This window comes from Phoca vitulina, unplaced genomic scaffold (genome assembly GCF_004348235.1).
Source record: "Phoca vitulina isolate PV1807 unplaced genomic scaffold, GSC_HSeal_1.0 scaffold21, whole genome shotgun sequence".
Lineage (NCBI taxonomy): Eukaryota > Metazoa > Chordata > Mammalia > Carnivora > Phocidae > Phoca > Phoca vitulina.
The window spans coordinates 23049381-23075492 of NW_022589724.1; the positions used below are offsets into that span (position 1 = coordinate 23049381).

The 26112-nt window shown below is 42.7% G+C and overlaps 1 protein-coding gene across 1 annotated transcript in view; it reads right to left on the reverse strand.

The window, feature by feature from the left end:
* Nucleotides 1-26112, reverse strand: part of PSMB7 (proteasome 20S subunit beta 7) — a 60217-nt gene that overhangs the window by 12061 nt on the left and 22044 nt on the right. The window contains exon 6 of the mRNA XM_032418306.1: nucleotides 16753-16811. Coding sequence (XP_032274197.1) covers nucleotides 16753-16811 — 59 coding nt within the window. The remainder of the gene's footprint in view (nucleotides 1-16752; nucleotides 16812-26112) is intronic.

Below are 26112 nucleotides of genomic sequence, written 5' to 3' on the forward strand. Positions count from 1 at the left end.
AGACACTGGTAAGGTTGTGCGGTAGGCGCTCTAACGGGTGTCACCAAAAAGGGACAAGATAAAGGCAGAGCAGAGCCAGTGGAAGCTGCTGTTTTGGAAAAACCCAAAACATGTGCCAACTTGTAAATGCCATTTCATTGGTGGCAGGGGCTCTCAACCTATGCCTGTCTGCCTCTGGAGTGTGGTAGAAAGAATGTAAGGGGTTGGTTAACTATGGGGGCAAGAGCCAAAAGAATGTAAGGAAATTCTAAGGGAAAATCGTGCTCATGAGGGTTTTGGCCATTGCAAAGTAAAGTTATGAGAAAGTAGAAGTGAACAGACCTAAGTAAAGCAGACAAGCAGAGAGCAGATGGGGGGGAGAGGGGGAAGGAGGGGAGTGGAGATCGTGAGGTGCTACCAACTTGGACACTTCTCCATGAGGCCTCTGGCTGGTCACCTCTTCCTGGGATCCCAGGCACACACGCAGCCTTCAGATGCCCCCTCAGTTACTTAAGGTTCTTGTGAAGAACGGGGGTGCCTCCCAAAGGGGCACAAAGAAACTTCTGGAGCTGATGGATATATTCACAATATGACTGCAGTGGTGGGGCTGGGGGGAGGAGGGAGGAGGCAGCAGAAGCAAAAGAATTGAAGAGAACGAAGATCTAGGAGATCCAAGTCCTGTTACTCAGGAACTATGTGACCCTGGTTGTAAAGTCAACATTTTTAAGTCCCAATTTCCTCATCTGCAGAAGAGGCCTGAAACCATGTGGCACCGGGGTGGTCATGAGGATTAAACAAAGCCCTCTATGCACCACAGAAACTGCTAGCACAGTGCTGGTATGCAGGAAATCCATGATGGGTGCTAACCTGATCCAATTCTCCCCTTTCTCTCACATTCACAAACACCATTACCAAAAGACTAACTCTTGCAGAACTACCAACACAAGGGGCACCTGATCATAACTCAGTACTGTTTTTTCAACCCCCAACTCAAAGCAAATCAATTATGAGAGTAGCCCCTATACTAAAAATGAAATTCAAAATGATGCCATAAAACCCTGTGTTCACATGAACACGTTTCATACAGAATTTACTGCCATGCCAATAAGGACCGTACTAAGTGGCACATTTTCACTTACTATATTTCATTAGAAATTATATCCTACAAGAAGGCAGAAAAAGAACTTAGGTTACTGTGTGCAGGCCCTGTGCCAAGTACATTCTTCCACTTCTTCCACTCACTATTCCAAATAACCCTTTAAGGTAGGAATGACCCATTATGTCCATTTTACAAATCCAGGAAACAAAGGCTCAGAGAGGGAAAATGACTAACCCAAAGGCACACGGCCAACAACTGGAAAGTCTGAGATTCTACAGAGTTCTGTCTGACTCAAAAGCCCATGGTTTTTTGTTTTTTCACTCAAGACAACAGAGCCTCCATATAACTAGTTTCCAAAATCACTAATGATGCTCGTCTAGTCCTTAGGTGTAACAGATGAACCCACTCATGGGTTTACCTTTTTAAAGTAGCTGACCTCTAAAATTCTTCAAATTTGCAAGTATACCGCTTACATAATGCTACTCAATCATTCCATCAATTCATCATGCTTGTTAACATTTGGTAAAACTAAGAACATGCTGATGGATCTCTCTGATGTAGAATGTACACTCATCAAACCCCAAAGCAATAGCCCATCAATTCACTGCATCAGTACCACATTCAAATGTTTGCATTTCCCTACAATACATGGATAAAACCTCTCAGCAAACAGGATGAGTCAAATTGTTTTTCGACCACCTTGTATATCAATAAAGAAGATACCATTTAACTGAATTTTCCCATCAGGCCATTTGTTGATTGTAAATCTTAACTAAAACTGACCAAGAAAGGCAAGTGCGCTTTAATTTTCTTCTGACATTTTGGGGCAAGAAGTAGTCAGATGATAAGAGAACTTTTGTTAAGCCTGAGTACAATTTACTAACAATCCTCTCAAGTACTGACTTAAGCCCACGTTGCGAATGAGGCTTAGGGTTTTATAAACTGGGGTTACACCAGAGGCAAAAATCAATCCTCACGCCCAGACCTCTTCAAAGCCCATGCATGCACTTTCCATCACGCCCTGTTTATGCTGCTGTCACCCCAATTCAATTTATCTGAGTTAAAAGAAACCAATGTATTTGTCAAGGAATCAGAGTTAAATGTGCCCTTAAATCTTTTCGATCTCCTGGTATCGTCACAGTTCCAAGTTTAGAAAAACTAGATTCCGACATGATGACAGGGTGACAACCATTCCAGGTGTGACTGGGCTCTGTACACTGGCAGCTGCAGAGAGTTTCCAAAATCTGTACTACTGGGTGGAATTTTAAAATGTCAATTTAGCACAACTTCGCATCATTTTCTTATTTTTGTTCCTACACCATTTCAGGGTTAGGGGAGAGTAGTCTAAATGACCTCAGAGAAACCCACAAGTAACATCATCTGTTTAGGTTAAAACTTTAACTCCCTTCCTGAGGTATGCGGCTGGGATCTCATTACAGCAGGTAAGCTCACATCCCACCATGCACAACACACTAAGTACCAGCACCTCCCAATCACACTGCAACGGAAATCTCAAAGGACATCTGAAAAGTCTGCATGGCTCCTGCACCCACGGCCGAAACACAACCACCTCTAATGGAACGTGGCAGCTTTCTAACCTAAATATTCACACGGAGGGACAGGGATGCTAAGCTCGGCCTTATCCCACACTGAAGAGTGGATGCTAATTAGAAGGCCACTCCGACTCAGGAAATGACCACCCAGACAACTCTGGACACCGTCTGGAGTTTCGTTTTCCTATTTCCGAATATGTTCAGCTGTCCAAACTTCCAGGGTTACACACTGAGAAAAAAAGCAGGAGCTCCCCCCGACCCCGCCCCAGCCCCGCACCTCTGTACATGATGTGATGCCCCCTGGTCTCTCCTTTGCTGCAGCCTCCCTGTCCCACCCCTTCCTCAAACCCTAGGACAAAAAAAATTCAAGGGAGGAGTCACGTGCGCTTTGAGGCCATCTGAAAGTCCCCAGACAGATTCCATAATTCCCTTCTGTATTACCTCTGCGCCCCCCAACAGATGTACCTTCTTGTGCTTTTCACACTGCACTTTCAATAGGTGCTGGTAGGCCGGTCCACCCCACTAAGTCGTAAATGTTACCAAGGGAGGGACCATGGCTCATAACCAGGCACAGACCTTGGCACCCAGGTGGAGATCAGTACAACTGAGGTGAATGGAACAGAAGGCCACCCCTCACATCTCTGAATGATACCACCTCTCAACAGTTTATAAAGGCTCTCATGGAGACTCAATGGGGATATAAAAGATGTTCTTCTGGTGATGTAGGTACCAAGAAACTTCTGGTTTCTTCGCCCGCTGCCCTTCTGCCTTTGCCAATTTTGATGTTTTTGAGAAAGCACCATTTTTTAAAGCCTTTATAACAGCAGAAGGTATCCAGGCTATGTTCCTTCTGACCATAATCATTTGGCTATTTTTGGAACAGTTTTTACTTCAGCTAGCAAAATCTAGACGAGGCTGTGATGCAAAAAAGAAAAAAAAAAACCTGTCATAATTGTAGTAATGGCTTTGAAATATCTCATCTAAGCCAACTTTATTCTCACGCCTCTTAAAAATTGCTAAACCCTTCAAATATTGGCAGTTCCATTTATTCAGATCTTCTGATACATCGTATTTGCCGACTTTTCCCCCCCTTGAGTTGATACAGATCTATGAAAACTGTGAAACAAAACTTCTCTGCCTGTGCAAATTACAGGGGCATTATTAAATTACCATATGTTCTAGATCAGAAGGTAAAAATAGTACAGCAGCCCAGGAAAACTTCCCAGCCCATGAAAGCTGACAGTTATTGAAATACAGATCAAATGCTCAAGTTCCCCCTTTTCTTGCAGCAGTGGTCCCATTTAACACTTAAATATCTTACATAAGTTTACCATTTTTATTTTATGTTCATTTACAGGTAGAACATAAACGACCACAGGCACCACATTTAAATATTTAGCCCCAAGTGGTATTTTACACTTAATTTTTCCACAGAGCTATTTCATTTTAAAAAAAGAAGCAACTTCCCTACGATTCTTCATCACACGTGAGCGTGTGTTAGCCAACGTGTGACGTGTGGCTGCTGTGCACACCCATGTGCCCACCACCCCCCCTTTCTGGTATCACACCCCACACAAATACAATAAACCATGTTAATATTTCATACCACTGTGAAATATGCTGGAGTATCAATTCAACATCTGCTGTCTTTAGGGTCCGGGAGTCCCGCAGAGACACTTTCAATTTGTAATTGAGTTCTATGCTGAATTAATCAGCAGTTTATCTTTTTTACTAAAATAACATCTTCACCACTAACCCAGATTTACATTAACAATTTATGCCAAATTACCTGCCAAGGCAAAACTTATAAGATCCTAAGCTACCATCCAATAACACTCAGTCCTATATTTCATTTCTTGTATTTCTCTAACCTCTATACGAGAAAGTGGAAATCCATTGTTTAAGAGCTGCCAGCCTCTAACCACAGACGACCTCTTGGATTCCTGATACAGAGCCTTACTTCTGACAGTGAAATTCGGCGGGGGAGGGGGGGGTCCTTCTTCTCCTGAAAGCCACTGTTCAATAAGTGGTTATGATTCAAAATTTTTACAAAATAAGAGTTCCAGGATGTAATGAAATCAGTGAATAATAAAAGCGTATCTTTTATTTCTTTTCCCAAGGAGCTGTGGCAGTCCAGTCTCGGCCTGGCTTGCTTGAGTAACAGAAAAAGGCAACGCAGATAAAGGGGACATTTTTAGTGTCTTAAATTATGTCCCTGAGACCCCTACCACTATGACCAATGTGGTAAGAGATGGATAAAGAAGTTCATTTTCTCTTTGATATTGTGATGTAGAATATTATATTATTAACAAAACTAACTTCCTTTTAATTCTACCCATATAGTTGAAAGTCACCAAACATTTATTTCTATTCAACACTGGAATCTAGCTCTTGCCTCTCTCTGATTAAAGAGTTGCTGGTCACAAAGAAGTTACATTTTGCCTGCTGGCTCTTTGCCACAGGTGCAGCAAGCAATATACTTTGTGAAATATTTCTCCTACATGGAGTATTTCCCCCTTTCTCAGTTATAGGAAATATGTAAAGTGAAAACATTTCAAATGGGAACACCTGCTCCAAAGAAATGCATCATAAATAATTACCTATCTACCACAGAGTAAAATAATCCCTCCTTTTCAATCTACTTTGCCCATAGCTGTATAAGGAATTTCCACCGTCATACAGAATGGCCTCCTGCAATACCACCTCTGGATCGCAGCACCGAGAATAGTGCAATGCCTCGCATTCAGCTGGTACCCAATAAGTACCTGCTGATTGATTACATATTGACTTTACAAGAAAATGAAATTCAGTGTGTACATAGCATAGAGTGAAAAAAAATTCTGCAGAGAAAGATTTGTGGCAGAAAAACCAACAAAGAATTGCCCAAGCCGGTGACTATGGCAGCGTAGCGTCTGTAGTCCTTCCAGCGTGCCGCAAAGACCTGGCGGGAGAGGACTTCGAATTTTACACCGGGTCAATTCCCTCAGATCTGCTGACACTTGAATTCTAAGAGGAATCCATTCCTAGCTCACTGGAGATTTTGGTAAACCATACCTTTCTTGCTGGGTCTCCTCCCATCTAATCCCCTTTTATTTCCTGAAACTAAATGGGAAGAATTAAGACACTTTCTAAAATTTTCTTTGCCCCTTCCCCAAAATACCCCACTTTGAACTTCAACTTGTATCAGAGGCAGAATAAAATGGCAAGAGTTGAAACAATAGTCAGCCAACACCATTAACTGAGGGTCTGAAGACAGAGAGATACGGAAGACACACAAGACTCAGCCAGACGAACGGACACTGAAGTGGCCATTCCTAAGTCAGGAAGATGAAGGAGTCCTACAGAATCAGAGAGAAAGAAGCAATTACTTGTGAAATTCCAAACTCTGTATAGAGGGAGCAAAGTCCTGCTCTTGAATTATCAGGAGAAAGACCAAAGAAAACTCCCATCTGCCTTAGAAAACATCAAAAAAGGAAAAGATCCAAGGGAATAAACTTTAACTCAAGAAGTCCTTTCCTGCCTCTCCAAAGTTGGCTCACTAAGTGGGCTCCAACTCAGGAGAAAAAACTCACTTTGTAAATGCGGGACAACTCAAAATATCGGGTCTGGTGAAAAGCTCTAACCATCAACAGGGTCTTATCATCATCATCTATTCTAAAGGTTAAAAGTGATGCTCCGAATCACCCATGGAATCATAACGCCAACCTCAGTACCTGTTCATTTCTAAAATTAACTGTTTAACACCACTGGAAATCACTACTTAAGAAAAATCCTACACTGGGCCCCCGGGATTATAATTTTGGGTTCTGACATCTCTTAAAAAAAAAAAAGAAAAAAACTAATGCTGGGGCGCATGGGTGGCTCAGTCAGTTAAGCGTCCGATTCTTGATTTCAGCTCAGGTCATGATCTCAGGGTCATGGGATCGAGCTGAGCACAGAGTCTGCTTGTCCCTCTCCCTCTGCTCTTCCCCCGGCTCACGCTTGCACTCTCACTCTCTCTCAAATAAACAAACAAATAAATAAAATCTTAAAAAAAACCTACTACTTTAAATACAACCAGAGAGAAAATTATTGAGGAAAAGTAATACATGTTTTTGATCCAACAATAAAGACGCAACTTACTATATCTAACGCACATCTAGTGACCCGGTCACTTCGGAAACCAGACCCTCAAAAGGTTAAACACAGAGTTACCATATGACCCAGCAACCCCACTCCAAGGGATTGACAAGAGAAATGACAATGCATGTCCACACAAAAACTTGTACACAAATGTTCACAGCATCATTATTCAAAATAGCGAAAACAATCCAAATGTCCATCAACTAATGAATGGGTAAATAAAAGGTGGTATGTCCACACAATGAAATATTATTAAACCATAAAAAGGAATGAAGTAACAACACATGCTACAACATGGATGAAATATTATGAAAATATTATACGTTAAAGGAGCTAGTCACCAAAGACCACATATTGCTATGATTCCTATTACATGAAATGTCCAGAAATGGCAAGTCTATGGAGACAAAGGGAGGAGACTAGTTGTTGCCCAGGGCTAGGAAGGCTGAAGATAGATGGGGAGTGACTACTAATGAGTACGGGGTTTCTTCTGAGGGTGATGAGAATGTCCTGAAATTGACTGTGGTGATAGTTGTGCAACTCTGAGAATATACTAAAAACCACTGAGCTGTACACTTAGAGTAGCTGAGTTCTACAGATATAAATTATATCTTGATGAAGCTACTATTTAAAAAAAGGCAACCAACATGAAAATTTTACACTAGACGAATCAAAACATCCTGTGACATGTCACAAGTCAAAGAACTCACTTTCTAATAGTATTTTTTCAAAGCTAGAGATCACAATAAGCACAAATGTCAGCACAGATCCTCAAAAAACCATTTAATAAGAAAGAATTTTAGCTCTAACTATGTATTTTTTCCCAGACATACAAAGATACCTAAACAGATGTAGCAACCAGATAAACATAACCTTAAAATCTAAAAATTAGGAAAAGTGCGTCAAGTTCAGCTCATTAAGCTGACACCCATTAAAGTGCAACAACAAAAACAGCCTTAAACACCATCAGTATCAATACAGACAGAAAAACCATTGTTTATGAGAGCTATCGAAGGTCAGGTTTTTTTTGTTTGTTGTGTTTTGTTTTTTTTTTTGCATTTACTTAAAACTCCGTTTGATGCCAACAGGGTTCAAGTCACACAGGAAGGTGCTTCGGCTCAACACTGATAGTCCTCCTTGATCTCCATTGTCTGTTGTGTGGGTTTCGCCAGCAACCCTCCCAGCGAGTGGTCACCTTCCTATGGAGTCATTAAACCTCTGAATGTCAGCTGGTGGGATTAGCCAGCAGCTTCCACACCTGAGCCCCCGTGGCAGGGACAGAGGCATTTGGATCAAGATCACTAATGAATACAGAATTCATATGCCGCTTGTCAGGGCTCCTGAGCTCAGAGTCACACAGATGCAACCTAAATAAGACGGAGGACAGAACAATTGTTGACGAAGATTAAAAAGTTTTGGCAGTTGGGGGGAAAAAAAGAGCACCTCATTATTCAAATATGATAGTCTTGCTTATTTTTTTTTTATTTTTGTTCAAGTTATTCATGATTTGCCTCAAATGGACAAATGCCATTCACCAATATTTAAGGAGTTCTTGGTCTCATTACTAAATTTGAAGAGGTCTATGCCATCTGAACATTAGCTACATAGAGAAAACAGCTCTCTTGTGAATATCTGAAAACTCTGGGGGGGAACCAATCAAAAGGTATTTGGGGTGAAGGAGGGTTAAAAGGAAAAGGTCTGATGAATTCAAAGAGAAGAAAACAGTATTTTTCATAGCCAAGTGACTTTTTTATATCTCCCAGTATCTCTGTGTATTTCTAACTTCTTGCGTCTTTCTATTCCTGGGCTCCTTGCAATCACTGGGCTCACCGACGAGGTGTGTGCACCTGCGCTGACATTTGTTTGGCTTCCGGACGTCTACACGAGACGTCATCAGACAAAAGGAACAGCCCAGACAGCCCAGACCTTAGCTCACCTGGAATAAGAGGTCTTGCCCCCTCTGTTGTCAGAGAGCCGGAAGCCCAGCAAAGAGGCAGAGTGGCACAGTGACGGATCACACTGGAGGGCTCTAAAGCCAGACCGAGCAGGAGGCAAACAGTGCCTCCATCGCTGGCAAGCTGTGTGACCTGGGGCAAGGTATCTATCTGACCTCCCCACAGCCTCCTGTTCTTCTCCACAAAGTGGGGCTAACAAAGTACAGGCCCCACACAGTTACTGAAGAGTAAAGGAGAGAACGCCGAGAAAGCTAGAGAGTCCGGCGCAGTGCACCAGCACCCAACAAGCACCGGCTACCACGATTACTGTATCTTCAATACCTCTTCCCCCATCCCAGCAAAAAGGCAAATACTTCCATGGCCTCTGGCATGTGTCAAACAGGCTTCCTCTACTGTCATTATGACCTCTACATAAGTCTGTCTCGGATTTTAAGCTTTCGGATGGAAAAGAAGAGTCCTATCTGTATGATGCTATAATCTCCAAGCCTGATGCAAGTACAAATGGTCGTATTAGTCGTTGCTATGGGATGTTTGTATCCTGCTACTGATGAACTGAAAAACAGATGCAGCTGCCATATTTTAGAGCCAATTTTGTGTGAGCCACCATATAAGGTGTTTTACAGACCACATCTAATCCTGACAGCAACCTCCAGGCAGGTCTCTGGATCCCCATCTTCTAGACAAACAGTCTTGGGCCGTGGCTCGCCCTGAGTCATGCCACGAGGACAGTGGAACCAGACTCACAGCCCGATCCTTTAGCTCCTAAGCTCCCATTCCCCTTTCCACCTGACCACACTGAACCCATGCTCTGTATTTTCCTTCGGGACCAGTCTCCGTGCCAAGCTGAACAAATTCTTCCTTTTAATCAAAATAATGCAGCTCTCTTACACTACGGTCCGTCTCGCAAAGCACAAATGAATCTATAACTTCAGTGTCTTGCTACTACCAGACTTAAAAACAAAAAAAAACCCCACTACAGTTACTTCTAAGATTTGCTGTCAGGACACCATATTGGTATGAATTCTTTCATTATTTAAAGTGGATCTATAGCTGCCTGCGATGACAGATTAATTGTTTCTTCGGTAGCTAGGTGTTTGGCATCACGTCTGTGAGGTAACCACAAGCCTTTAGGGCGAGAGCTGCTCACATCTTTAGCAATCTATAAGGGCTTCTCTAGAGGCCAGCACTTGCCGAGCGATGAAATAGGACTCCATAAATCAGCCGGCTGAAGTGGCACTTGTATACGTCACCATCTATCTTCGTGGCTTCTCTCTGAAGGGTAGAGGGTAAGAGCTCATCCCTCGGTATTGTGACCAGAGAAAGGACCATCACAGTTGGCACTGACTAAGCATGTGCTACTTACAACTGAAGACACACTAAGACTAGGAGAAAAAAAAAAGACCCTGCTGGTGTTAGCACGCCTCAGGCAGTGGGAGAAGCTTCGGCAACTCATCTTCAAAAGGCAGGGAGCCAGAGCTCTAGAAACCTGCAAAAACTGGCTAAGCCTGCAGTCTTCATTTCTTTAAGTTGAGCATCTTCAAAGTCTAGAATTCTAACTGTAGGGCACAGCAGCTGCCACTGCAGATCTGATCCTCTCCGCTTTTGGCAGCTCTCAACTTGAGATTCTAGCAAAAGAATTTTTCAAGTTGCTATTATTGCCTGTCATGGATTTCTAAATATTGTGCACTATCTGCTGTGGCATGGCTCTCATGGGACGCCAGAGCATGCCAAATGCATAACAGAATGAAAAACAGTTTCTATTCTTCAAATAAATGCTAATTTTTTTTAACTGTGCTCACACGATGTGTTTGGTGACCAACTTCAATAGTACAGAATATGTATCAGAGAGGGGGAAAAAAGCTGATTGTCTTTTCCAGCAGCATTCAGCTGCTACTTTCATTAAGCTTGTTTAATTAGATTCCAGATGCTAATTTGCAAGTCGATACCAGAGGGTGCAGGACAGTTTGCCTTTGAATCGTTTCCCTGTGATGTGAGGGTCCTGCCGCACACCACTACCCTTCAGCGGCCCTCACACGCTATTCTGACAATTAGTGCAAAGAGGGGACAGTATTGATCTTGACAGACAAAATATTAATCTTCTACCCGTTTTAATGAATTATAATCTTCGAGAGTTTACACTTCTCACTGGGCCAAATGAAAACATTCCTTCTTACAAAGGAACAGGATGGAAGGAAGACTAAACTAAGTTATCTGGTGGATTCCCTTAATTCCCTCCCTGCCCTAAAATCAAATCTGTTTTTATGTGAGCAATTTTAGCAATTTTCAAGATACCCTCATATTTCCAGGTATTTTGGTCAAATTCCTTATACTTAACTGGAAAATGGACTCAAAAGGCCACAGTGTGGTTACGCTAGTTTCCTGTCTAGCTAGCCTGTGGGTAATAACCAGGATCAGGGGCTTAATTCTTATACCAGCTTTAACAATAGGAAAAAAAAAATCTGGGGGAATGGCTCTGTGCAATCCAGCATCACCAAAAAAAAAAACCTCTAATATAACTGACCCCTTGTCATTAGGTCAACTCACACATTTCAAAATACACTCTTCTAACACATAGCAAATAAGCAACTTTGCTGATAAAAATAAAGCGGGAGATTTATCAGAAGTAATACAATTTGTTATGCCTTCATTTCTATCACAGCTGAGTATCATCAACAGTAAAGGTGAAGTTATCAAACTGTAACAAAGGAGGGTTAATCTGGGAACGACTAAGTAAAGTTGCTTTTGACACCTTTTTATCCAAGCAGTAGCCTGCTAGGGGTAAGCAAAGAGGAAGGAGGCGGCAGCACAGTTCCTGCCCTAGGAGGACTTCCAGGCTAACAGTAAGGAGAGAAACAACAAAATGAAAATTCCAAGACCACTGAAGCAGTGCCAGGTCACAACCGGGTGAGGATTCGTAAAGACTGTAAGGTCCCTTAAACTCACATGGTTAGCTGGCAGTTTCTCTGCAACCCTGAACCAGGGCTTTTACCTGAGGCAAGTCATTGGCTCAGATAACCTGAAACAGCAGAGGCCTGTCTTAGCCATTCATGAATCCCAGCTGGGTTTCACTGTTCTGCTTTTTGGCTTATAATTTCCCAATGAGCATTTGCCCTTTGCTCCATCTTTGTGTTGCCTGTGTACTTAATGGGGTGTTTGCTCTGTTGACTCTGACCCAATGCGGTATATTACTTGAGAAGTGTAGTAATTATCTTCCTCTGTTATCTCAGAAAAACGTTCAGCACTTTCCAAATCAGAAGAAGAGAAAGTCCCCTCCATTTCCCCGGTGGTTTTTGATGACTCAGATTTTGCTTTATAAAGCACAGGGTTATCCTGTCTCAACTCAACAAACACATACTGAACATGAGCTGAAAAACAGAGATGATTTCATGGCCTCTGCCCACAAGGGTCTCCCTCTATCAAGGGCAAGTGAGGGAGATGCCCCCCAAAACAGCCATAAAACAATGGGACACGTGTGTACAATGGAGGACAAGGACACAAATAAATGAAGAAGCAACTGAGGGCATTGCCGGCCGACACGGGCAGTGAGGATTCAATGCCAAGCAAGTACACCCTGTATCCAACAACAGCAAGCTGGCAACAAGGGCTGTGGGGGAGTGCGATGTAGCCCTAGGTTTCCCAAAGTCTAATACTCATACCCCTGGGCTTGCACAAGATGGGTGATACATGAATACATTTTTTATTTATATTTATAGTGTGCACTCAATTTCATGTGTCTCAGGGAGAAAAAAAAACAACGCACCAAACCCAGGATTTCATAGATCTAAACTATATTTAAAAACTGAATTTAGGGCGCCTGGGTGGCTCAGTCGTTAAGCGTCTGCCTTCGGCTCAGGTCATGATCCCAGAGTCCTGGGATCGAGTCCCACATCGGGCTCCCTGCTCGGCGGGAAGCCTGCTTCTCCCACTCCCCCTGCTTGTGTTCCTGCTCTCGCTATCTCTCTCTCTGTCAAATAAATAAATAAAATCTTTAAAAAAAAAAAAAAAAAAAAAACTGAATTTAACTTAAAAAGGTGAACTGAAGTGATTGTAGGGAAGAAGAGAAAGGGAACTGACAAAAGAAATGAATTACAAATGCCAAGATCTATCTAACTGTAGAGTTAAGATCCGTGCATTTTATTACATGTAAGTGCTATCTCAATTTATAAAATAGTGAATTAATTTTTTAAAAATTTCTCAAGAAAAATAATAGTACAGGTGTCACCTGGATATGGCAGAAACCTTAAATGTGATATGCAAATGACAAGTTCAAGAAACAATACTATCCTAGCCTGTCCAGTAGAAATATGTGAACAACATACAGAGTTTTAAATTTTCTAGTAGCTACATTTGAAAAAGTAAAAATAGGGGTGCCTGGGTGGCTCAGTCAGTTAAGGGTCCGCCTCTTGGTTTCAGCTCAGGTTGTGAGATCAAGTCCCACATCAGGCTCCATGCTCAGTGTGGAGTCTGCAAGAGATTCTCTCTCTCTCCTCTCCCTCTGCCCCTCCCCCTACTCGTGCTCACACAAGCTCTATCACAAGTGAATAAGTAAAATCTTAAAAATAAATAAAGTGAAATTAAATTTTAATAATTTGTTATTTAACCCAATACACTTAAAGTAGTACTATTTCAATATGCAATGAATACACACATTAATGAAATATATACATATTTTCTAAAGATTTATTTATTTTAAAGAGAGAGCATGCATGCATGCGTGCCCATGGTGGGGAGGGGCAAAGGGAGAAGGAGAGAGAATCCCAAGCAGACTCCCCGCTGAGCACAGAGCCCAATGCAGGGCTCAATCTCACAATCCCAAGATCATGACCTGAGCCAAAACCAAGAATTGGACACTTAACCGACTATGCCACCCAAGTGCCCCAATGAAATATATTTTTAAAATTTTTTTGTACTAAGTCTTTAAAATCTGGTGTGCATTTTCTACTTACAGCACTCTCAAGTCAGACCAGACACATTTCAAATGCTCAATAGCTACATGTGGTTGCTGGCTACCATACTGGACTATGAAGCTAAAGATAATGAGAACACAGTAAAGGTTTTTAAGGAGACAGGGACTTTCATTCCATAAATACTGCAGTCTAGGAGCAGCACTTCCAAGGCACAGGTTTGTGGGAGGGAGGCAGGCAGGAAGGAAGGAAGGCAGGCAGGAAGAAAGGAAGGAAAGAAAAGGGGGGTGTACTATGAGCTAACTCTAATTGATTTGTTTTAACAATAAAGCCAAGAGTTTATTAAATGAGTCTGGACTAAAAATCACTGTTTGGCAAAGAATACGTAATTATGATAGCCTGGAACTGCCCCTTTCTTACGCAGTTCTCTGTGAAGTGTGTAGAAGCTACTGTCCTGGCAATCCACGTAAGATGTAAGAGGCAGAGTGCTCTCCTGGGTTCGTGTGTGAGACATGTCCAGAACCCTTTCTCATACTGGAAGGAAATAAGCAGATTTAGCCATCCAACCTGCAGGCTCAAAAGAGGCGAGAAAGAAAATTCATGGAGGGCTTCTTGTCACAGGAAGACAGAAAGCCTTCCTGGAAAGAAGGAAAATAAAGTTGGGAAATCTGAAACCAAAATGTCTCCACAAGTTCTATGCAGATGCAGAGCCAGAAATGACACCTTGCCAGATTCTCTTTCACAACAAAGAAGTCATTAAAACTCATCCTCTCAACTTCGCCGGCCAGGCTCAGCCTCCCATTGAAAGTGCATCGTTTAATCAATTCTCCCCAAAAAAGCAAGGTGGCCAGTAGTTAGCGGCCTGGTCTTTACAATAAATTCTTTTGGTGTCTATCAACAACCCTTTAGATTTTTTAAGTATTATCTCCTGACAGTTGTTATACTATTATTTGCCTTCCGTTTAAAGTCCCTTCACCGAAGCAGCAGGTACTACCTTCTTTATGAGAGTGATTTTGTTCACTGTCAGTCTGCGTCAAGTTTCAACTTCCGTGACCAAAACCAGTCACGTGAAATTGTAAAATTAATTAATCAATCTGAAATGGGAATTTGGCCAGGCTATTTCAAGGTCTCACAGCTGATACAGAACATCAAGCGGTCTGAGTTGCATTTAAAATTGATCTAAGGAACACATTCTTCAGACTGATGATACCACAAATTTTATTGAAGGGATGATCACATTTCCCTTTACTCCCTCGAATCACATCAATATTAAATTCATGGCCTTTGAATCACTTCAAATCTAAACTCTGAATAATGTAAAATTACTTTAGCAGAGTGTTAAGTCACTTTTAATATACCTCATGCTTTCAACTTTTTCTGCAATTCTCATTTTTCTCTAACATATGGAGGTTCCAATCAATTGGAAATAGACAAAGCTTTCAAGAAAATTTGAAAAGATTAATGTGGTTTAAAGGAGGGCCTGACATTACTGAGGCGATTTTCTAAACAAAAATCGTCAGTCTTTCTCCCCATACCTTCATTAGTTCTAATGGATTTGTGAAGCCTTGGGAACTTCTCTCCTTTAGTCTGAAGACTGGGAAACCTTTTTTTCTTTTTCTTTTTAAGTGACCTAGTACATCTTATTTTTTCTCTGTGCTTAAGAACCCCAAATAGAAAATAATGCTGATATGGGAATAAATTTTCACATTGAGAAATGAGAACAGAATCCTAATCTCATTTATAGTTGATACTTGGACCTGTTTACTATTTTTAATTGGAGCAAGACACTATTATTTTTACTACAAAACACCTAGCTAAATCCTATCTTTATTTAGTCATAGGTTTTAATTCTGGCAGATGTCCAAGAAAGGAGAGCAATCTAGCCATCAGTGACCAAGTCACTTATGTGTGCTAACCTCATGTACCAAGGGCAGAGAGGCTTCTGGCAAGAGACCCCTGTCCTGGTTGGGCAGCATCCACAACCCTACATCCTCTGGCTCTCAGGGCACTTGGTCCAAACCTAAAGGGCAGAGAGAGCTTCAGAGTTCCAACGACAGCTGGTGCTCTGAAGACAATGAGCTGATGGAAGAACAAAAATGTTTAAATATGCAATCTCCTCCAAAGATGATTACGCATAAAGCATTGTCAAAAAGTAATTCCCAGAGACATCCTCTGGTATCTAAACAAAACAATACTGCAAAGGCAGAAACAGCAGATGCCTACATATTAAAGAATAGGGTAAACCACTCACAAACAGCCTACTGATTGTTGAAAACAAGTTGCTACGCACCATCACAAAATTAACAGCTATCAAAAAACCAAGAGCAGATAATGAAGGCTGACTTCAGGACCTCTGTGCCCACAAGCTGGCTGAGCAGCAGGGATAAAGCACAGCAGAGGAATAATGTGGTACCATGAAGTACCTGAGCATATTGAACGCTCCTTCGGAAGTGACAATGGAAGACCTGTGGGTTTGTTCCTGGAGATCTGGGGGGTGGGGAGGTTGCTTAATGGGGGGTACATCTACCACTAAAGCAGACAGGTGGAAGGCCATTCAGAAGGTACCACCCCCCCCACCACCAAAGAAAATATAATAAAGGATCTCTTACAAATATATTTGAGACACTAGATCCGTCACCCTCTGAGAACAGTCCACTACACATACATACGACCTTGTCCCCATCTTCTTCCAGATGCAGAACAATCTACAGGGGCTTTTTAAGCTGCCCCATTTTCAGACCAGGTCTGTATGACATGCAAAGACATACATAGTTTCTCTATTCTCAGTGAGAAAACAAAAAAACTCGTCGTTTTGAGATACCGTGACACAGAAAGCTGAGTGCCCAAGCAAACATTCCACGTTGAAGCAGCATCTACAGCCAAGAAGATCCCCAGACAGCCCAAAGGCCAGAACAAAAAGCTGAGCAGTGCTGGCTCCCCAAGCCTGGGGGAGGGCACAGCATGAATGAAGTTCCCCAACCAACTGGTCTTCTCAGCAAACGCAGTTACCTGTGCAAAGAGCATGCCAACTAACAAGAGTGCTGTGCAAGCTTTGGAGGAATCGGCAATCCATTTGTAAATGTCCGACACAGAGCTGGAGAAACATGTGACAGAGAATAAAACTGCAGGGACTTACATACCTCCATATCTGGCCTAAACTTATCTTCAAACACAGCCATTGCTGCCAAGGAGCCAGAACCTGAAAGAAAAAGATGCATCTTTAGTGTATTTATCGACTCCCAGCTTCTCCCTCTCAAGTTTACTTCGGGGCAGTAAAAATGGCAAAACACGCCCAGTGTCCCACTCGAGCACAGTGTAAATATTAATCCTATGGGGCCACATAAACCAGGTAAACAATGCTCCTCAAAAGCCTGAAGTCACACTTACCACTGTCTCGGGTAAGCCTGCAACTGGCCCTACATTCACTACTGACAGGAGTAACTGTAAATTATTCACAATAAAATGCTGAAGCAGGAAAATGAGGTTACGGAGAATTTGTATTTTTTCAAAAAGTGAATGCCACATAATTTCATACATGCTATGCCGGGAGTCTTGTGCTCCACAACTGGGCCTTGGCAGGCTGCTGGGCACAGCGCTAAATACCACGCCAGTTAGAAAGGATAGATTGTTTTAATGAGCTGGCCCTGGCAGAGTCACCTTGACACTCAGGGAAGAAACTACAGCCCCAGCAATGGTAATAGGACTGCAAGCTGCAGCCACCAGGTTATTCCAGCTTCAACTGTAAAACACTTTATTATGTGGCATTTATTTGGAGCTATTATTTTTAGTTCGTACTTTGAAGAGTAACAGCTGAGTAGACAAAATGACAAAGAAACAAAAATTTATTACCACAATAGCAAATGGCTGAAAGGTTATGCTGCATAGATATTAACAGACAGCAGATTTCTCCCTACAAAAGTAGGATATAAAGGCGTTACAAATAAGTGTGGGCTCCCTTTGAATGGATGTAAAAGGCAGCTCAGCACTATTTGAAAATTTAAACTTGCTTTGTTCAGAAACCAGAGAATCTTTAGAAAACCATCATCTTGTCTTTACAGGGTCCTGGCAATATTTCAGGATACTCTACTTTTGGAGAGAGGATGGAGTTGCCCACAATTTTTTACTCCAATTAGAAGATTTTTTTGGCATTTATTACTTTTTAACTTGTTTTGCATAACACTATCTATTTAGCTGGGTCACAGAGAAAACCATATTTTCTATTTAAAATGATTTGTGTACATCGCTTGACCACCTCAATGGTTTTAGCAAAGGAAAAAGGCAGCGATTAAACAGTTTCAAATGAGGTGTCCTGCTGATTTTATCAAGTCTGCTGAATGTATAATGAAAAAGGAGAAGCTGACAGCCACGCTGTACTGAGAAAATACAGACTACCTTATCTGAACCATTTAAGGAGGTCCAATTATAGATCAAATTTAAAGGGTAGAAACAGCAGATTTACAGACACAAATCAATGAACATGGTAATCCCGATGAATATGACAGATACTCCTGTTATGGAATATTGCTGTGGATGAGGATCATTACCTTCACAGCACCGGATACATCACATCTAAAGCAGTAGGAAGCGTCAAGTGTAGACCGGGATTACAAGCAATGACTATTCATTTAGGCTTGGGAGCAAAAGGCAACCCCATTCTCCCCTCTTACCATTTTTTTCTCCTTTAAAAAAAGGGGGGGAATCTAAAGAGATACTAAAAACTCTCTGGAAAGGAGACTGAACTTAAACAGCTATAAAACGAGTGTGCACCCAAATAAAACCAGCATATAAGCGACAGCAAATTCACCAAAGCCAGCCAAACCTTTGAATTTCGTTAATAAACATGTCCCTGAAAATCTGAAAATAGAGTCAAAGTCCACCAATATTTCGTGAGTCACACATTTACTCTGAGATTCAGGGATCAAGAGGAAAAAGTAACCCAAGTTTCTGTTCTAAGGCACAGGTGAGAACTAGTCTCAGACTTAGTAAAAAACAAGCTGGTTCTGTGTGGAAAACAAAGGACAGCTGTCACGAAGAAACAAGAAAATTGCAAATAAGGAAAGCTCAGAAAAAAATACTTCTAGATACAAAATGCTCCTGCAGAGCGCCCAACAGCAGGCTTGCCTTATCCAATCTGGTCCAAGAATCTCCCTCTGAAGAGCCAAGGGTAAATGTACCAGAGGCCTGAAATAAACATTAAAAAAAGACAGGGGAAGGTGGGTAACCTAAGAGCTAACAACTTTGTGGAAAACTGTAATCAATTATTTTAAAAGAGAAAACCAAATTTACCATAAAAGACATTTTTCCTTAAAAATTAGTAGCCCTGTTTTTTTCTCTGGGGCCATCCTTTCTTTCGCAGTTCAGTGTAAATAAGTTAATTTTATTCTTATTTTTCCTGGGCACATATATTTCCTTCTGCTTAGCTTCATTCGATATTTTAAGGAATGAAAAATATTTTCCTCCCAATATAATTCTTCCTTTATCAAAAAAATCTTTTTTTCCTGCTTAGAAACAATGCTACAGACAAAATTTCTGTAAGGGGAAATTATGTATTAAATCTAAACTCTCGGAACAAAAAGTATCTCTCCAGTGTGGGGATGCTTCTCATACTATCAGAGACTGATTTTTTTTTTTTTTAAAGAGCTGGAAGGTGCAGGCCAGGTAAACACAGAAAGGACACCGGAATCTTTATTTACATTGTACTGCTGCTTCCCCTTTCCCACCACCCCCCAGTACCCACACTGCAACCTATTCGGCACGTGCACAGGGTTAGAAGTTTTCTGGAAAGCAGAAGCTTGCTAAACTGCCTGATTCTGCTGCTCCTGAGATCAAAGATAAGCAGATTCCAAATAAACTTGAAAAGAAAGGGAAATTCGACATTAAAAACAATTTCTAAATCACTTGCAAATTAGCTCCTGCTCCCAGCTTTTCAGGAAAGGAGGACTCTGGCGCCCCCTTCTCAGACATAGGTGGAAGTGCTAGGAGATGGAGAAGCACTGACTTGTCAACAGGTTTCCAGGAAACCCTGAAAGTGTGTCTATTTTAACACTGAAATCAGAATTTCAAATATGACTGCAATTGCCCAAAGTGGCCAAAGAACAAGATGCCAATCCTCACATAATTTCAAGGCAGTGCAACTGGGAGAAGGAACAGGAGTTGGCCATTAAAAAGGAACAGGGAAGGTAAACTTGACGAGACCAGTATTCTTTAATAATTTCCCTGAGGTTTCCTGGATTTTGTTTCAGTGCCATTTAAAACCGTATACAGTAAACCACCTGACTAATGCCACACTAGTACAGCAGCCATGAGACCTACAAAATGTTTAGATATTATATCCCATGTTTACGCCAAAATAATGCCTGAGACATTCCATGATTTCAGCACTGACTTAAACCAACCTGGCACTTTCGAACCCAAAACCAAGGCAAAAAGTCTTCTGAAGGAACATTTACCCTGATTCTCTATTCCAAAAACAAAGTCACCTTAGACAATTCGTCAGCAGTCCCTGGTTTCCCATTAAGGAATAAATGAACAGAAAAGCCAGGAGACGGTGTACGAGGGCCTCTGCTTAGACGGCAGGCATGTCAGGGGAAGGAAATGGATGTCAGTGGGAATATGCTTTCCACAAATGCAGGACGGGCTCTAGGAAGAAGGGGTGTGAGGCCTGCCCTCAAAAAGCTTATCTAATGGTAGGGAGGAGAAGGCAGCCAAGGAGGAAGAAACCAAAGCATTTTGTTGAGCACCCACTCCGCGCCATACATCATGTTAGGCCATTTAGTCATCCCACTGAAGCTTCTTGTCTAGCATTACAGAACTAAGAAGTGCAGGGCAGGAGTCCTACCTCAGGTGTGACTGGAGAGTCACTCTCTCATGCCACAATAGTTCAGAGCAGACATGCATGACCTTCCATGACCCGGTCTCTGTCTCCCTCGACCCCCTCCTCACACTTGACCCCCCACCAACATAAAACTGACAATAATTTCCTAAATTATACCATTTCAAGCCAATCCCACCTCGGCACGGGCTATGCCCTTTGCTCCCTTGGCAGTCCACAGAACTCCTAGCCACCCTTCGAACCCCAGCTGAGAGATCACTTCTTCCCACAAGCCTTCCCTGACCAACCCCCCCACCACACGTTTATTACTCTCCTCTCTGCAACATGTCCATCCTTTCATATCTGTAGTCTCGGGCACACAGCGAGCCCTAAATAGGAGCTGCTGAATTAAGCTGGGCTGATTTCAGGACAACTGTCCAAATGAAGGAGCTGGGGAAAACTCTGAGCTGGCCCTGAAGGCGTGATGATAGCAGTAAATGCCTTGATAAAGTGGAAAAGAACATTCATTGCCTAATTTACCATACTGGGATGAATAGAAGACAAACTCAAGTGTACATCAAGTTCAATGTTCAAAAAGAAAAAAAGGCTTTAAACCCACAAAACCATGTCCTATTATAAGTCCTAGTCCGGTCCAAACCTCTGTGGTACCACAGGAGTAAAATGCCCTCTGTGGGTTCCTGCATTTTACCACCACAACCTCATCTCATCAGTAGTTTTCATGCAGCTGCTCCTTAGCAACCTCCACCAAGTGTGCCTTTTTCAGCCCACCCACAGTTGCTGAGTAGCCAGTGTTGCTTCGGAACAAAGCTCTTTGAAACAGAAAAACGAGGTGCAATCAGTGACCAGCATTTAGAAAGATGACGGTGCAGGACACAGTGGTGGCTACCTAGCTATCCACCGGCTCACCTCCCGCACCCACCGTCCTTCCCTAGCTCGCTGCCCACCTCCTCCCCGCCCCACCACTCCGCACTCCCAAACCCCACACCAGCCGATCCGTGCAGAGAGACAGGGACGGGGGAAGGAGACACAACGCAGCCCTCTTCCACCCGAGGGGGCCAGGAACCGCCCCGCACTCCCCGACCCGCTGCGGCCACCAGCTGGGCACCGCCTCAGCCTGGCTGCCCCCGTTTGGTGGCCATTCAAAGAATTCCTCCCACAACAGATAACCTGCGGGGTCCCAGAAAGCAGGTCTGCGCCCCATCTCTGACTGTCAGGGCCTGACTCACTTCAAGATGACAGTGGGGGCCGTCCACACTGCTAACCTCCAGGAGAAGGGGGTCCCAGGCAAAAATGCCATGAGGGGCCACAGCTCCAGCCAATCTTTTAAAATGAAGTATCTGCTCTTATTAATAGCAGGCCACCAGCTTAAGCGGGGGGGGGAAGACCAACTCCTGTAAACAATGTAAAATATAAGCCCTGAAACTCAGAAAAATATGTGCAGCATGTAGGACATTAATAACTAAAAAAAGTCATAGATATGCCAATCTGGCAACAGAAAAAAGGACACAGCAGTTGACAAAAAGGAAAAAAGGCACCGGCCTGTACACATTTAGAAATGCTGTTCAAGGTCCCTCGTAATCAAAGAAATATGAATTTAAATTAAATAACCTTTTTTTTTTGCCTTTTACATTAACAAAGATTAAGAAAAATAATACCCAGGGCTGACAAAGGTGTAGTGAAAAGGGTAATCTTGGGGCGCCTGGGTGGCTCAGTCGTTAAGCGTCTGCCTTTGGCTCAGGTCACGATCCCTGGGTCCTGGGATCGAGCCCCGCATCAGACTCCCTGCTCAGCGGGAAGCCTGCTTCTCCCTCTTCCACTCCCCCTGCTTGTGTTCCCTCTCTCACTGTCTCTCTGTCAAATAAATAAATAAAATCTTTTAAAAAAGAAAAGGGTAATCTAACAACACTTGTAGAAGCAAAAATAAATAGAACTTTTCTAATGGTAATTTAGAAACATTAATCAGAAAGCATAAAGGTATACATCTCCCCCCAGCAATTCCACTGCTAGAGAGTCATTTTAAAGAAATAAATGGGTAAGTACCCAAATTATGCATATAAAAAGATCACTGTTTAGATTAGCAAAAAAGAAAAAAGAAAAAAACTAGAGGTAAATGTAAAGGTCCAACAATCAGATGACAGGAAAAATAATAAAATATATATATACGGTCATTAAACATGACAATACTTTTTTGGCAATGAGAAGACGTCCATGTTCAAATATTCAATAGGAGAAAAACATGTTCCAAAGCAATATTAACACCTAACCTTAGAGGATACAGATTCTACAAATCTGGAAAAACCGTTAAGTCAAGGGGCGCCTGGGTGGTTCAGTCGTTAAGCGTCTGCCTTCAGCTCAGGTCATGATCCCAGCGTCCTGGGATCGAGCCCCACATCAGGCTCCCTGCTCCCCGGGAAGCCTGCTTCTCCCTCTCCCAGTCCCCCTGCTTGTGTTCCCTCTCTCGCTGTGTCTCTCTCTGTCAAATAAATAAATAAAATCTTAAAAAAAAACCCATAAGTCAAAATATTATGCTTCTATCTGGGTGGTACTATTTTGTTTATTCGTATTTTCTTATTTTTCTTCAAAAGACCACGCATTACCTGCATTTTTTTTTTTTTTAAGATTTTATTTATTTATTTGACAGAGAGAGACACAGCGAGAGAGGGAACACAAGCAGGGGGAGTGGGAGAGGGAGAAGCAGGCTCCCTGCTGAGCGGAGAGCCCGATGTGGGGCTCGATCCCAGGACCCTGGGATCATGACCTGAGCCGAAGGCAGACGCTTAACGACTGAGCCACCCAGGCGCCCCTACCTGCAATTTTTTAAAGCATAAACTTGGAGAGAGTAAGAATTTGACATGGTACAGGGATGAAAAAATTAAAACGAAAAAGCAAAGACCCGAGACCTTGCCAGCCATCCCGGTGGTGCTGCTAATGGCAGCGGCGCGCAGCTCATTCCTGAAATTTGTATACAGGGGCCTGAAGGTCAAGCCATGCACAGGTCAATAGTTCCAAGGAACGACAGCAATCAATCACCACAAACCTACACACCATGTCCCTCTACCACTGTCCTTAGGAGGGCTTCCTTAGGACGGTCTGAAAGGTAAAAGCATCTTAATAATGAAGTGCTTTGAGCAGATCAGCCCCAAGCCAGATCCCACTTCTCCAGAAGCCTACGCTGTGGCACACAAATTACTAAAGAGACCACAACAAACACAGTTACACACGGTGTTTAAGAAATGTTAAAGCAGGGGCGCCTGGATGGCTCAGTCGTTAAGCGTCTGCCTTGGGCTCAGGTCATGATTCCAGGGTCCTGGGATCGAGCCCCGCATCGGGCTCCCTGCTCTGTGGGGAGCCTGCTTCTCCCTCTCCCATTCCCTCTCTCGCTGTGTCTCTGTCAAATAAATAAAATCTTAAAAAAAAGACATGTCAAAGCAGAGTCCCATTGGTTTTGTCTGCTTTTCAGACATGGCAGGTCCGAGAAGTCCCATCTTACAAAAGGGAGACAGTCTCGGAGGTAAGGAACTTGCCCAGATCACATAACCAATGATTAGCAAATCTGAGACTGAACCCAGATCATTCTGAATTTAAAGCGTCTGATGTTCCTTCCATTCCACCGTGTTGCCTCTTAAGTAGCAAAGTCAAATGCTTGAAATCAAGATTAACAAGTAAGCATGGAAACAGCTATATTTTCTTAGCTCCCCACCACACACACAAAAAAAGCATGCTTACTAAATTGCTTTTTCTTCAGATTTCAGGAGAATGATTAGCACACATCTGGGTATGGTTAATTTGTATTGTTTTGCTTGGAAATTCAAATGAGATTGGGATTTTAGTTAAATGTTCTAAATGATTAAACAGATGTCATTCACTGTTTAGCAATACCACTCAACTATCTGTTCTGAGTATTTATTTTAAAATAGGCCCACGTTCAAAAAAAATCTTTAAATAAAAAAGAACACTGAAATTAGTCTCCATTTTCTAAAACCCCTGAAGGTACTTCTGATCTTGGTTAGCTTATCAGCACTAGTAGTTCAGTTTGAACTTAACTTTTTCGGAGAGAACAACCCAACTCAGGACAAAATCTGAAATGTATCAAAAAAATTTTACCATCTAAAATATCACTTTTACCTGTTCCATATATTCAAAAACACTGCATTAATATGGCTTGAGGACAGAAGAGTTTAAAAAAAAACATCAACTATGTTTTTATAGTGTTCACTCAAGTACCAAATCAAACTGAGCAATTCTAGAATGTGTGTTTTTAGACATGCTGAAGAAACAATAAAAGACTAAAATAATTTTCTAAAGCCCACTGCTCTAAGTCAAACTCCTAGAAGGAACTGAAAGCCAGCAGGTAGAAATCTGCTTTTCCTAATAATGTCTCTGCTCACAAACTCCCAGACTGGAAAAGGGGAAAGAAAGCATTTATTGGGAGCCTTTCAGGTCCCAGGCCCTGAACTCAAGAGAGGTAAGTATTTCTTCATTTTACAGACAAGGAAACGAGGCTCAGCGAGGGAAGGCAGTAGGGTCAGTAAGCAGTGAAGCCAAGAGTCACACCTAGGCCTTGTGGCTCCAGGCTTTGGAAGGGCAACTGCCCACTCATTCCTTCCAAGTGTGCCCAATTTATGAGCGTAGGCTCTGGGCACACACTGCTGTGTGGCGGGGGCACAATCCGTGGCCTTCCTCTGGCATACCACTGAGGCGCTCCGAGCCCCGAAAGCCACCCCAGGAGGCACGACCACCTCGAGCACAAGGTGACCGTCTGCCGGAAGCCGTACTACAGCCGCCCGCTGCGCCAGCCTCAGCCCCCCCCCCCCAGGTACAACGGGGACCATGACACTCACTGGGTGGCTGGGCAACTTGCAGGACATGACGCACGGAAAGCGGAAAGCAGAATGTCTGGCACACAGTAAAAGCTCAATAAAAGCTAGCTATTGTAATTACTCTAAGACAAAGTCCCTGTCCTCCAGGAGCTATTTTATATCATCATTCTCAACAAGTTCCAGGGCTGGCAGTTTTAATGGAAACAGAGGGCTTCAAAATTTCTTTTCTCAAAGTCACGAAGTTCTGACAGGCAGCAGGAAATGGATTTCTATTGCTTTTCCCCAAACCAATTTAACCAGATCTTTTCAGGGAAAAAAGCTGCTCCTTCTGCTAAGGAGAGGTCCATTTGAAGTACCCAAGGACCAGTTTGCCACTGGGGCCTGCCAAGGTGTGAGATGTATGCAGCGATAAGAGAGTAACACACTGAATATTCGAATCCATCAGTGTCAGCTCTCCCTGACAGAGTGCTTACTCACACGTGCTCATTGTTAGTCAACTGGCCACTCATCCTGGGTAAAATTTGGTGCTTTCCAGAGACCCATGGATTGGGATCATTTTTCACTCCGTTCCTGTCTACGAGGACTAGCCTCCTGGTGTTGGGGCCTGCTCTGGAGGCCAACACTGCCAATGTGTGAAGAGCTGATTTATGAATATAAAGCAATGTTGGTGCCAGGGGACCACGTTCAGCCACTAGAGAGCAGTGGAGCACCTCTCATCGCTTGGGGAAGACTCAGACACCGACTTGAAATGGTTTAATTGTATGCATGCATTTCATTACAAGTCCTGGCCAAAAGCTTCAAGGCGAGGCAGCCCAAGCAATCAGACAATCTTGCATGGGTTGCTGAAA